Raw genomic sequence first — 13,971 nt, forward strand, 5'->3', positions numbered from 1 at the left:
GTGTGAAATGGAGACACTTATGTGTCTCTATTTATGTGAACGTATACCTGCTTCTATTCAGGCATGCGCGCTTTCGCGCATGCGCCTGCTTGCCTCCTTCTACGCCTGCATCTAAAGCGCACAAAACGCGAGAAACGCGCGAGTGGAAAAAGTAACAAGACAGATCCTGAGTGCGCAAGTTGCCACTTCCGCACAGTGTTGCACACAAAAGCCTGGAAGCCTCACTACGCAATCTCTCGCTTTCCCAGCAGGCATGCATTCACGTATGTGCGCACGGCGCACAATGTGCCCACCCCAAAGCCCGTGTCTTGGAGCAACCGAGAAAACATGCTTGGATCCAGTAAACGCATATCAGAAGGATGAACACCGCGCAGCGCGTCGTATTGTTTTACGCTCCAGTCGACCATTGGATTTTCCTTTTTACATTTCCGTTCATCGCTTTCCTTTCATGTTCACGCCTACTTTCTTCCGTTTCTTGCGCGTTTCACTGCTTGTTGTCCTCGTTACTTTCACGTTCTTGTTTTGCGCCACTAAACAACGCACACACATCCATTCATTCATTCATTCATTCACTCATGTTCTTGTTCTCCGCCTGCCACTAGTTTTATTCTCACGTCCGTTGCGCGTACTTTCTTTTATGCTTCCGCCGGGCTGTCGACGTGTGTGGTTGCATCCAACAGCGGCCCCCGGTCGACGTGCAGAACGCGCCTTGTCTAATGTCGAAGACCTGCTATACCGTGACTACTCGTACAACGCCCATGCTCCAGCACGGCCTGCACTCCCGTTTATGAGCTCAAATATTTGCCAGAAGCTTTCACCGAAGTTAACTCGCCAACGTATCACCAGGGCAGGTGGTGATGATAGCAAGAAAGAATACTTAACAGTTCTGGTGGGGTCGATTAGTTCTCGCATATGTCGTTTTACAGTCGAAAAATTTACGCTGTTTCAGAGCTTCTTCCAGGCATATAGTCGGCATACTTGCCGACATACGCACAGCGTTCGCTGAGTCGGCTAGTTGCCGTAAGCTTGACTCGTTTCAAACCTCCACCCTGTCATGTTTTTTTTTTTAAAGTGGGCGGTGCCATTGAAAGGAAAGCAGTGCCATCGGATGCAGTTATAACTGTGAAGAACACGTACAGATTTTCTTTGTAGTTTCGTGCTAATTTCGAGTGAATGTCAGCTTTCGGTTTCGTTTTAAATTTCTGAAGCTTTCTTCTGCCAAGGAAAGATAGTGAGGATACCTCCGAGAAAATCCACGCGAACTCGACGAATTGCCCGTGAGAACTGTCACTGTGAAAGAAGAAAAGAGGCAAGAAGAAATTAAATATTTTTTTTTTTTTTGAAAGCTATGTTTCATTTCCGCCAAATGGTTTTTTTCTGTACGACCACCTACCGATTCTATACCAATGTGTTTATTTTGGTTGTAACATTTGGAAATTTCTGCCTTCGCTTACAGTCTTATAGTGATTGATTGCTGCGCGGCCAAAGCTCCTCGTAGGCATGTGGCACGTTCTCAAGGACTCCACATCAAGTGCCAGTCTTACATGCTTACATACGGTAGCTCCGAGGTGGGCATGGCTGCGACGGGTCGATAGAGAAGCCGCGTGAAGCTGCAGAGACCGAAGCCAAAGGCCTCGAAATTCAGCGCCTCCTTGGAAGTGGGGTGGAAAAGAGGAGGCGCTCTTTTCTTCCGAGCGCTCCCCTCGTTTGCTGTACGGCTTCTCGCATCTGCTTCGCCGTGGCACGCTGTGAGGGCGGAAATCACCTCGTTCTCGTTCCTTGCTCTCTCTTTTTCTGTTTCCCGCGCTCGACTTAGCGGAAGTCGCCGAGACTCATTTTAATCGCAGTGCAAGTGGGGACAAACACGCTCGCTTCTTTAGAAATGGGCCGGCAGAAAATGCTGGCGCTATAATAGCGCGCTCGAGATTGCTTGGGTGGCCAGTCGCCCTCGCTGCGGTTCCTCGTATCTACCGGCAATCTGAACGTTGCGGATCTGGCGGTCGGCTTGATTATTTCTTCTTTATTTTATGCGAAACTGTTATAGTTTTCTGTCACTTGGCTCGTGTGTGCGTTTTTCTTTTTTTTCACGCCGCATGATTATTTCAAGCTGTCGCAGGCGTGATTCAGCGGTTGAGTCGTCTTTCGAGTTAGTTAGTTAGTTAGTTAGCTAGCTAGTCAACGGGTTAGTCAATTAGTTAGCTAGTTAACGGGCTACTTAGTTAATTAGTCAGCTAGTTAGTCACATAGTTAGTTAGTTAGTTAGTTAGTTAGTTAGTTAGTTAGTTAGTTAGTTGGTTAGTTAGTTAGTTAGTTAGTTAGTTAGTTAGTTAGTTAGTTAGTTAGTTAGTTAGTTAGTTAGTTAGTTAGTTAGTTAGTTAGTTAGTTAGTTAGTTAGTTAGTTAGTTGGATTTGTTTCGGTGTTTCCTTAATTTCATGGCAACAAGACTCATTCTAATGTAGCAGGCGCGACTTATTGATTTACTGACTGTGTGAGTGTTTGAGTTTAGTTGTTTATTTGTCTAATTAATTTAGTGGAATGTACTAGCGGTTGTACACTCGGCAAAGCGATGCTGCTTGTGTTCGCAACCAAGTGTTTCCATGTTTTTTGGGGGGGCACGAACTGCAGTAATTCCCAAAAACTCGCACGAAAATTGAAACTTGTATCTCGATAAATTTGCCGCTGGCGTGTTTGTATTAGCGTCGCAACACAACCAATCGGACGACGCAATCCGGCTGAATTCAAACTTCGGGCCCTTTCTCTCTCTCTTTTCTTTTCCCCTTCTCGTGACGTAGACAGCAACTGCTGCCCTCCCGCCTGCGCGACGCAAGTTACGTCAGCGGCAGGTAAGCTGGCGGTCCGCAGCACACTCCCCACTCCCCGTGCGCCGTCTCAACAAAAACGGGCGCCGCCATATCAAGCCAGAGGCGAGGACTTACTCCTGGAAGCCAGAGTGCAACCATAATATGAGGCCGGTTATCACTGCATAAATGCGCATATAAATTAAGCGCAGCAAAGGCATGTACAAGAGACGGCTCTTGCCATCAACTAAACACTTCGAATCTCAGTGAAGGCTTACGCTTCCCTGGAATCACGACTATGCGGAGAATGTATTGTATGGCAAGAGAGACAGAAGCAGAGAAATAGGCAGGGAGCTTAAGAAAAAAAAAGTGCGATTCGCTACACTGCATGGGGGAATAGGGGTTGAAAAATATTGAAAGAGATAAATGTAAATATAAGCAAACTAAAATGGGTGCACGAAATTTTGAGGCGGCACACGTCACTTTCACGAGTATCTTGCAGGCCTGCAGCACGCGGCAGGTCTAGCGCTCTGGCTGTCTTTAGCGCATGCGTCTGTTGTGACCACTGTCCTGACATAATTTGTTCAAAACGTGGCCGGTTGTCCAGTGTCTCTTAGTGCGCTGTACGGCACGTGTAACGGGGCATCGCACCATGGCAGCCCCATAACGCACCATTTGTTTTCCATCAGCTTGAAATCGCGTATCACATTTCGTGGAATTTCGTTTTCCTCTCGCTCTCGTTTTTCTCTTTTCTTTTTCAGCACTGTTATTGGCGAGTTGCTTTAAGAGTGCGATATATAGAGGAGCTGCAGCTTTCAAGCGCAGTCTCCAACTTTCCGGCAGCGCAATAGTTTCGTATTTACATACAAGAGTGGGTCGAGACAGATGTTTTCTCCGGCCATTATGGCGGTTCTCTACTGCACGCCTGCGGAGGCCTCGTTTCAAGCTGAGCACTCCCGGAAAATATTACATATCGCGCTGTACGGCTTTGTTTACACTGTACCACATCTCTTCACAATGCGACCGAGCTTTCCTTTCTTCACGTGCCTTTTTTTTTCTATCTCCCACACCTCTCTAGCGCTACTGAGGAGTGCAGATCATTTGCCGCTTATGCGTGCGGAAAGGCGAAAGAAGAGAGAAATGAAAATATTGAGGACATAAAGGAATTGGCAAAAACAACAGTAAAAACGAAACAACAAAGAATAAAAAATGAAGGTACAGCGCAGATTTGCAGCCGACGCGTCACGATGCGAATATTCACTACTGCGACGGAACCGAGGTCCCAGCGGAGTCAATGCATTATGCCCACCGGGAGTCGTTTAAGCCACGGAGGAACAGCCGGTCAAAGTGATTTTGTCGCGGTATACAAAGACACGACGCGGGTAGAACACGAATTTAAATCGCCGTTCTGCAGAGACACAAACAGAAGCAGAACTTCGCGCATTATGAGTTTTTTTTCTTCTTCTTCTTTCTGCAATTCGGACGAATAAAATCAGAATCAAACGAGCTGCACTGTTATCTGTCGCGCTCGTCGTATAAAAACAGTCATTTGCATGGCCAAAATTATGCTCGACTCTTATGCGCGCTATCAAAATGAAGTCGTGGGAGAATATTATGCGGAAGTCACTGGATTTCTGAAAAGTAGCCGTATAATGAAAATAATCGTTTTTTTCTTTGACTCGCGCTTTCACAAGGGCGCGCGTAGAGTCCCTCATTCTTCTTTCTCATCAACCGGTGCGCTTCTTTGTTAGCTACAACTTAATCTTCTGTAGCTAACAACGGAACGTGTCTCAGACATGTCCCGTTGTTCAGCAATGTTACTCATTTTCTAGAGGCATGTACTAACCGGTCCAATTTAGCACGTTATTGAAGAACTTGATATTACTATACCGTATCACGGGTCTGGACCCTAAGCTGTTAGCAAAGCTGGTAATTATGCGTTTTGCCTCTTCACTCTGTCGTCATCGTCACTCATCTTGCTCCTCTCTCTTGCCCGGCCTCGTACGCTGCTAAGCACGAGGTCGCGGGTTCAAACCCCAGCCGCGGCGGCCGCATTTCGATAGGGGCGAAATGCAAAAACGCCCGTGTCCAGTGCATTGGGGACACGTTAAAGATCCCACAATGGTCAAAATTAATCCGAAGTGCCCCACTGCGCGACTCATAATCTAATCGTGGTTTTGGCACGTAAAACCCCAGCATTCATTCATTCATTCTCTCTTGCCCTCTTTCCCCTTTCCCTTTCTCCAGGGCTGAATAACTGGCTAGATGAACGCGCCCCAGGTCGACCTCTGTGCGTCTCCTAATCATTAAGCTCCTCTTTCTATCAATCTCTCTCTTTACTACGCGGTTTCAAGCCATTTTTAGCACGTGTAATTTTTCAAAAAACCCGTGTGCGGGCTTGTTTTCTGATGGACGATCCGTCCTTCGAATTTTTTGCAACAGTGACGGGTATACAGCCAAGGCCTCGTACGCACCAGTGGCCTTGTGGAAGGAAATTTGCCTCGCATGCGGAAAGTACTACTGTATTCTGGTTTCGTTGCCTCTGAAACCCACCGGTTTTAATGGGTTGAGATGTGGCCCGGTCTGGTGCTCGGCTGTTTGTGGGTGGTTCTGATCTCGAAATGGGGCTTTATAGAAATTTATTGGCGTGGTCTACGGGGGTGCCCATCTTCTAAACCACAGATGGTAGAGCATCCACCGCTGCTGTGGGAGGAGGCAAACTAGGTCTGGCGTCGGTTGTCTGCCGGTAAAAGCAAAATAGGCACAAGCGCGCTCACGGGAGGCCAGGTGTTCGGGCGGTAGGATACCCGAATGCTTGGAAAAAGGGCGCATATCGTCAACGCGATACGCACACAATGTGAGTGATGTAGCGTTAAGAGGAAACCAGAGCGCAAGACAGAACGGGAAGCGGAGGAGAACAACTAGACAGACGCTGCTCTGTGTTGGGTTAGCTAGAATAGCTAGAGGCCGTCTATATAATGATAATGATGATGGTGACAGTGAATGTGATAGCAATGATCGTGGTGATTAAACCTTGTACTTCAATCGAACACAGCGCTTGAAAAGAAGTGATGCAAAGCACTTTCCCCCTCGTCGTGCGAGCGAAAGCGGTAACGAGAAAAGGGCTGTCAGAAAAAGAGAGAGAAAATAAATGAAAGGTAATTGCGTTGCTATAACTGTATCGTCATGCCCTCTTTGCAATGCAGTGCGCTCTGGTGCCTGTGTATCTACAAAATGACGCTGTGCTTCAGGCTTGCTCGAAAAAGAAAAACGCTCACCGTCAAGATTTCTGTGGTCTTCAAGAACGACGGAACACTCCGAGTTGCGCAACAGGCGGCGGCGCTCGCTTCTATTCCGAGTTGATGAAAAACGGGCTTCCTCTCACAGACGCCTGGAATGTTTTCTCTCGGCGCGATGAAAGCCAGGCTGCCTCCTTTTGGCCTCGGTTGTCAGATGATTTTCGAGGTTATGCTGCGCCAATCACCGTGTAGTGGTTATGAGACTGCTGCTTCTTGAACTCCATTCTTAGGCGGCTGTGGACACTTTTTCGTCGTTTTCTTTATTTTTTTATTTTTTGCTGATGCTGCCGATGAGCTAAACTACGCCGTGTCTTACACAACCGCATGCGATCTTGCAATCTGCGCAACTCCGTGTCGTGGTTATCTCGCCATACATACTCGGGAGGTGTTGTTGGGCTAGCTGGTGCTCATTGTTGTTCTGAAGGCAGCGCAAGTGTTGAGACACGGACGAAAATTAAAGCAGACAAACACGAGTGCCTTGCTATGCATAGCAAGGCATTCGGTTTCTGAAACCACGTTCTTTCGCGTTCTCGGCTGCTGCTTTCACATACTATGAACCATTGCTGCCACAATGCTTCGGGATTTCGTAATGATACATTACGAAATCCTACTTTTGTTCCAGTTATGTGTAACAGTACTTTCTCTTTGAGCAGGCACTTTCCTTGCTTTGGTTTAATCGCAAGAAAAGTTAGAAACGTCAGTGTTTGCCTGAACTGAACAGTATTTAGGTATTCTAATTTTGCTTCCTGCTTTCGTTTCTACCTGCTACATACAATCATTACTTACTTAAATTTTAGCAACTGAACACGTGTATTAGAAGTCCAACGAAATTAAATACTTGAGTGGACAAGACACATACGTCAGGGGTGGAACGCCAAGCAAAATACATAAATGTAAATAAGTCATCATAAACTGACTGACTATCAAGATTTTTTTAATGTCTTCATCTAAAACACTAGTAACATGGCTATATCCTAATTTCAGGGCTAAGTTCAGTTCAAAAGAAAATGGTATAAAAAAGTGCAGCACATTCCCCACAATCGGAATTTAGTTTTGTTAACGCAATATAGCGTAACTCAACGAACAAATCAATTAACGAATTAATTAATTGATTACCTAATGAATTATTGAATTAATTACATAATTAGTTCATTGATTGAAGCAGTTGGCACAATACAGAAGCTGAGTGCGAAGAATTACCTAGAGAGACGAATAACCGATACGCTTCTAAATGTTTGCCAGAGCGGGGCAGATAGGTATCGCTTGGTAGCCTTCCCAATGCAAACTATGAATCAAATGTGCGGGAAAAGACAAAAAAAATTAATTACTCGGTATACAAAATGGTGATGCTAGCTGTTCATAATATGCACAAGCCGTAAGTTGTCCTGTCGTCGCAAATAGTAACACCTACAGTGTTTTGCGATGGTTAGAGACCACGCAGAATTTTATACGAACATAGTATTTCGCAAAGTACTGGAGGTGGGCTGACTCAGGGATGGACGATGATTGAGAGTATTGTGGTGGTCACCCCGAATGGCAGGATGCACCAGAGGCATGTTCTGTATACTTCTGGCACTGACATCATGTTCTACGCAAGTGTTGCGCACTAGAACAGAGAGGTCTGACCTCGTGTGCATACGTGTTAGTTTACGGAACACTGAGTTAAACAAAAGAAGGCACAGACGGTGGCAGATTATCAAAAAAAAACGTTATTGGCCCCCCTTTTGAAACGAGGCAGTGACAAATAGTCACCTAGCCTGTTTGAATTAAGCAGGTATGCTTACATGTTTCTAATTCCAAAATTTTGTATATATTTCATTAATACTTTTTTTTTGTTCCTTAAAACACTTATATTTAACTTGTACCGCTACATGTGCCTTTGACGGATTCAATCCCACCAATCTTCTCCCTGCTTTCTTTCCATCAGCACTCTAAACGTCTCTTGTTTATCTCGACTGCTGACCGGCTGTCGCTTCCATCCGCTTCGAATCCAAGTGCTTCTGGAAGGCGTACGTTACCCACGGATCTCGTTGAGTGAATTCCTTCGCACTTCATTCGAATGTGCCGAGTGGTCTCCGGATTTCTGCTGCAGCAGACTCATCTTGTGGCGAATATTTGTGCCGGTTTGTTTTTTGTCCGTAGGCAACAATCTCGAGCCTTGATAGCAAGGCACTACCCATTGTGTTATCGTACAGACCCTCCCTTCTAATTTCTTTCTTACCACTCTCGTAAGTGCCCGCGGTCTCCTTTGTTTCGATTATTTGCGTCCAATTTACTATCTCTGTCTCTCTCACTTTCTTTTTAATCATTCCTGGTTGTTTATTTACACTTTCAATTACAGTGTACTCGGTTGTCAACTTTCTCGTACTGTTCCTCCATTGCGTGTCAACGCTTTTGAGGTACAAATACTCGTGCACTTTAGCCGCCCATTCATTTTCATCCAGCTGCAGCGCTGGGAGCACCATTTTGTGAAGTTGCGCTTAGTAACAATGCATTCGAAAGGCTTCAGTGTTGCATTAGTGTTTTTACAGAAGTACAATAAGAGTGGGTCGCAATACACAACGATCACGCTGCAGTTCACGCCATTACTCACCAGCTATGTAAAACATAGTCGGTCATTGCAGTAATATATCCGTGCGCTCTGGCTTAGCTCATCATCAAAAGGAGGCCCCAACGTCCGTCTTCGGTATTCCGTAAATAGTAACGTCTACTTAGGAAGGCTAAAACTTCCCCGTTTTCCTCAATGCTGGTCGTGAAACGTTGGCGCTCGTTTTGCAGTAAAGGCTAGTATCGTTAGTGACGCCTCTTCTCTCCCGTTCTCGTGCAGAGTGTGACCGTATGTTCATCAGCAACCCGGACGGCCCCAAGAACGGAAGCTTCAGCGCCCCGCACATGGAGAACCCGCTGGGCCATTCTAGGCAGTGCATCTACACTTTCATCGCACAGGAGAACGAGAGGGTGGACATCAACTTCACCCGCTTCAGGGTGCGAGGATCCTCTCCAGAGTGAGTACTGTCCGCGGTATAGCTGTCTTCTAATTAAAAGGAACAGCATAAAGACGAACATTAAGTTGAGCTGCATTCCTAAGTTCCTAAGTTACGAGCCTTCAATTGTAAAGCAGCCACTGTTACCACAAGAACCGACGTGGCAAGCTGGAGAAGAAATACAAACGAATGGCCACGGTGTGCGCAAGTTCCCGCTCCAGCTCGCCGTAGCTTCAATAACAATAAAATCTGCTTAAGTCTAGTTAGTTGATTATCGCCGAGACTAGACGTCCTTTTAAAGGAACCAGGAGCTCAGTCTAGCACTTCGGGTAACTTTTCCTGCATTCATAACAACCCAAATGCGAAAGTGTTGTGACGCGTACTAAAGCTACTACTTGCGCCGGCGCCACCAACGCAGAAATTCGCACTGGCTCTCATCGAATGCAAAACTTAGAGCGTGTTTGCACCTCTGTGAAGGACCTGGACATTTAGAGAGAAAGAAAAATATGTTAACCTTTGTTTGATCAAATTCACTGACCCGAAAGCGACAAAGAAGAAGAATAGTGGTCACTTCACCAGAGCGCACATAAACGACGCCTATAGAGTTTTCAAAGCCCCATCCTTTGTTGGGTGTCTGTAAAATGGCTACATCTCGGCGGATCTGTTTTGGCAACGTGTGACAATCAAGCAGGTTTACGGGTAGCATCGCCGTTACAAGAGTGTGAGAGCGTTGGATCGCTGAAAGCTTCTTGCTCTGCACCGTGCCAAAATGACATTAACTTGCCACGTGCCTGTGGCATTATTCCATAATTTAACTAAACTCAGTCCAGAATTCTTCTTGACTTGGCCTAATTTTTATCAGCTGCGAAGTTTCCTTCGTGAAAAACCCGATGGCTCGACAAAATGCGAAATTGTGCGCGTGCAGCGATACTACGTGAAGACACGCTTGGAATACCTAACGCAACAAAAAGGTCATTCGCAAATGTGAGGCTAAGGCGATATCGCACGGCTTCACGTGGCTTGGAGATGACCGCCTCGAAGCGAATAACCCAGCGTTCGCGCCCCTTCGGCACTGGCCTAGAATCCCCGCCTCTCGGATTTCAGCAAAGTTGTTCCCGGCACAGATTCTGACCACGATGCATGGGCACGTTCTTTTGCTACCCATAAATACTCGCATAACGATCACTGTCTGCAGATCGCACAGTATATATACGTGTGTATCCGTCCGCTACAGTGGCAAGTGCGCCTCGGATCGATGCGAATGTTCGGCCACTGCTGGAAAATTTTATGTACCACGCAGTAATTCCAAGCAACGTCGTGAAGGTCTCCGTGAGCCAATCAGGATACGAGTTCGCGAAGTTTCTTCTGCTCGAGAACGCATCGTGAGTGGCCAGCGGGCGCCGTTGCAGTTTGCTTGATTGTAACCTACTATGCACAGGACAATTACGTATCTCACAAATTGGCGAAATTTAAGCGCTTTCTGCGCTTATAAATCGTAGTATTTAACTGCTACCCAGTGTTGTCGACACTACCTCAGACTCATTTTCTTAGATATCTGTCAAATGATTCCCGCACCTTAAGAGGCAAAAAGGTTTAGAAAAAGGTTAACAATGAGTTGCTCTAGGCGTTACACAAGCAATCAACCTTGTTCTAGATTTCACATCGCTATATATATATCTTTAAGAGCAACTCTACTTTCGCTGATAACGTACTTCCTTGTATTGAATGCTCAACTTAGGAGACGATCCTGCCGAGTTCGTCCCTTGAATGTTTATCAGAATACTATTCAAAGTATTGCGTTTACAATAGTTGACTGTTTTAGGTAGGTACTCGCTAATTTATTTTCTTTTGAGTTATGGCGTACAAGGTTTGTGCCAGGAGTCTGTGCGAACGCCTTCTGGCCGAAACTCTAAAACTAAATAAATTAAGCCTCTCGACCTTTAATACATTTCTGTGACATTGAGTCGCTATTTGGACAGCAAACAACTTTGGTGCACTTTTTGTTGTGATAGCAAAAATTGAGCCACTGAAGTATCCTTATGTGATTTGAATGAGAAAGAATGAAGACTTGGCTAAGTTATCCCCTTAAATTAAAACCACCTTAATCCACCTTGCTTTAATTTGTACCAACCTTAACTCCCCTTAATCCAGATTTATCCACCTTAATACACTTTAAACCGCCTCAGTCCAACTTAATCCACCTTGCTCTAATTTGTACCCACCTCAATTCACTTTGACAAATTGTAATCCACCTTAGTTCAATTTTGGGAGTGGTCCACGGCGCCAGTCTGATACCGACCACGAGATTTCCACGAGATTTCCACGAGTTCGCCACGAGATTTCAGAGTGCGAGCAGCAGCAGGTCTAGCGCCTGGAATGTGACGTCATCACTCAGTCACATGGGCTTCGGTATCGTCGGATGATAACAAAGGGCGGCTGATTTTCCGCTTCGTGGAGCATATAATGCTTTCGCATTAATAATACGGACACTCGACGCGCTTTCGTGCCGTTGTCGTCGTGATGTCCTCCTATCGACGGCGCATGTACCGCTCGCGCACACAGGGTTCGAAAGTATATCCAGACACGCGGAGCGCGTTTGTCGGCGACAGCGAAGTGGACGCACAGCCAGCGCTCCGCTCAATCGGTTCGACGGCGGAGCGATGAGCATTGTGCGCATGTGTACGATAAGTACACCAGCGTTTCTGCTCAGCTGCTGTCCGAATGCTTTCATCTGAACCGAATGAAAGGGAAAAAAGAACGTCGAGCTAGCGTTGTCTAACATTTCACCAAATGCCCTCTAAAACGTTGACGGTTTCCCGTCGACTTCATCTCGTGCGTCATCGAGGTTCGACGGCTCCAACGTCACTGGCGGCGACCCTCACCGTGCCAGCGTTGTGAGACGCCTGGTAGTTGCCAGGGTGCTGTTCCTCCTGCCCAGCAGGAATGTTGCCTTGGGTGTGGCTTCGCACCAACATGTCGCACCAGCATATAATTAGGACACCGTCCGAGGAGTTCGAACGCGACGATAAATCTTATCTCTTTCGATGCTTAGCCAATCGGGGAAAACTAAAATTCTTTTCTCATTCCTCAGCACACTCCACAGCGTGCTTTTCAATTATCTTTTCGTCGTGCTTACAGCTTCGCCTGTTTTTTTTTTTTTTTTTGGCGTCACTCTACGGCAGGTTGATTATCGTTTGCACCACATTTACGATGTCAGTTGTTAGCACTTATAGCCTTGCGCATTAACTCATAAATGCTCAATGCTCTATGCAAAGACCTATAGCTCAACTTAAGGCTGTCAGTGCCAAAATGCTCATCGTGTTTTTTAAATATTTTTTGTGATCTAGTTATATATTAGTGACAATTAAAACTTTCAGAATAGCCGGTGACACAGTTGCGAAGTTTGCGATTGACCAGCCGTGCGTGAACAAGATGAGCCAGATTCCGGAGGCAACGTTCTCGCAATAGAAGTTTCTTTCGTCAGAGCAATTGCATAACTCATAAACATGCTTTATGTTTATAAAATACTTTATGTAACAAAGGCGGAACGTTACCAGAATAGCCCTGACGCGGTCTTTCGCCCTGACACACTAAATTGTCCTCATCGAAACGTTAGCTGCTCTCTCTGAGGCTTCTTCTCCTGCTCGCCTGCAGTTGGTGATACCAAGTGTCCATATTCCTGGGACCTTTCCGTCTTCTTTGTATACAACCTTGTGCAGTGCCATCAAATCAGCCATTCGTTGGTCTGTTAGATGTGAGACTGCACACATCAGTTAATGAACGCAACTTCACAGCTTCCACAACACTACGTGCACTCCTTCTGGCACCGCGCAGTCGTGCCGGTGCTATCCGACTTCACGGCAAGGCACTCGGCGTTTTCCCCGTCTCCATTGGAGTTCAGCGACTTCACTCCACACGCACACACATACCCAGAAAAAGAAAAGGAAGGCAGTTCGAAGCGAAACCGGAGGGCAGAAGCTGAAAGTAATTTCGCTAGTCTCGGTCGCGTGCTTTTTACGCCATCTTTCAGTATTATACGAGTCGAGATAACTCGTCGGGCATCGTAAGTAAGAATTTTTATGACCATCGCCCACATAAGCGCATAAGCGCGTTGACGCTATGCCGAATTTTACAGCTGCGATATTTGTGGAAACGAAACCGACCACGAAGCGGCCGTTCCGGATTTTGTATCGTCATAGTTGCAACGGCTCTCTGTGAGAATGTGACCCAGAAAGTCATCCGCCTTTATTTGCCGAATGGCTGAAACAGAGGGCAGGAGGAACTGATTTATGTAACAGAGGTGGAACAGTACTGCGATAGCAATACTTCTGCATACAGTCTTTGTCAGAAGTTTCAAAGCCAGCATCAGAATGGCAAAGTGCGTCGTCAAGCTCTGCGCTAGGTCTACTTTAGCACGCGGCGCTTAGAAGTTTGGGAAAACGGGAAACACCATGCCCGTAAATATGTGGGTCATTCGCATGCACATACGTTGCCAATTTTAAGTTGTAACTAAACAGCCGTATAATATTGCCTTACGGGGAGCTAAGTAGGTATAATAGAAAAAGAATGTCTAAAATCTTCATACTGAACCGTACATATTTGGAGTGATATAAGCTGTACAAAGGCCCCAGCACGCAGTCCGTACGCAAGTGCTGCCACACGCAATGCCTCGACTTTTTTTTCCCCGACATTTTACATTCATTTGACCACATTGTGGACATAATAGCATGGCGATGGCAGCTTTCCGTGACGGAGTTAGACAAAGACACCGAGAACCTAATGAATCCGTCTGTAAATGAATTCTCTGTAAAAATACCACCGGATACACCTCACTATATACCGCAACCACAAGTGATACTGTTGCCTTCTTTCTTCACACTAAAAAATCC

The 13,971-nt window shown here is 46.1% G+C and overlaps 1 protein-coding gene across 1 annotated transcript in view; it reads left to right on the forward strand.

The window, feature by feature from the left end:
• Positions 1-13,971, forward strand: part of LOC126521378 (cubilin-like) — a 259,243-nt gene that overhangs the window by 188,650 nt on the left and 56,622 nt on the right. The window contains exon 3 of the mRNA XM_050170068.3: positions 8,926-9,103. Coding sequence (XP_050026025.1) covers positions 8,926-9,103 — 178 coding nt within the window. The remainder of the gene's footprint in view (positions 1-8,925; positions 9,104-13,971) is intronic.

Source organism: Dermacentor andersoni, chromosome 6, assembly GCF_023375885.2.
Source record: "Dermacentor andersoni chromosome 6, qqDerAnde1_hic_scaffold, whole genome shotgun sequence".
Lineage (NCBI taxonomy): Eukaryota > Metazoa > Arthropoda > Arachnida > Ixodida > Ixodidae > Dermacentor > Dermacentor andersoni.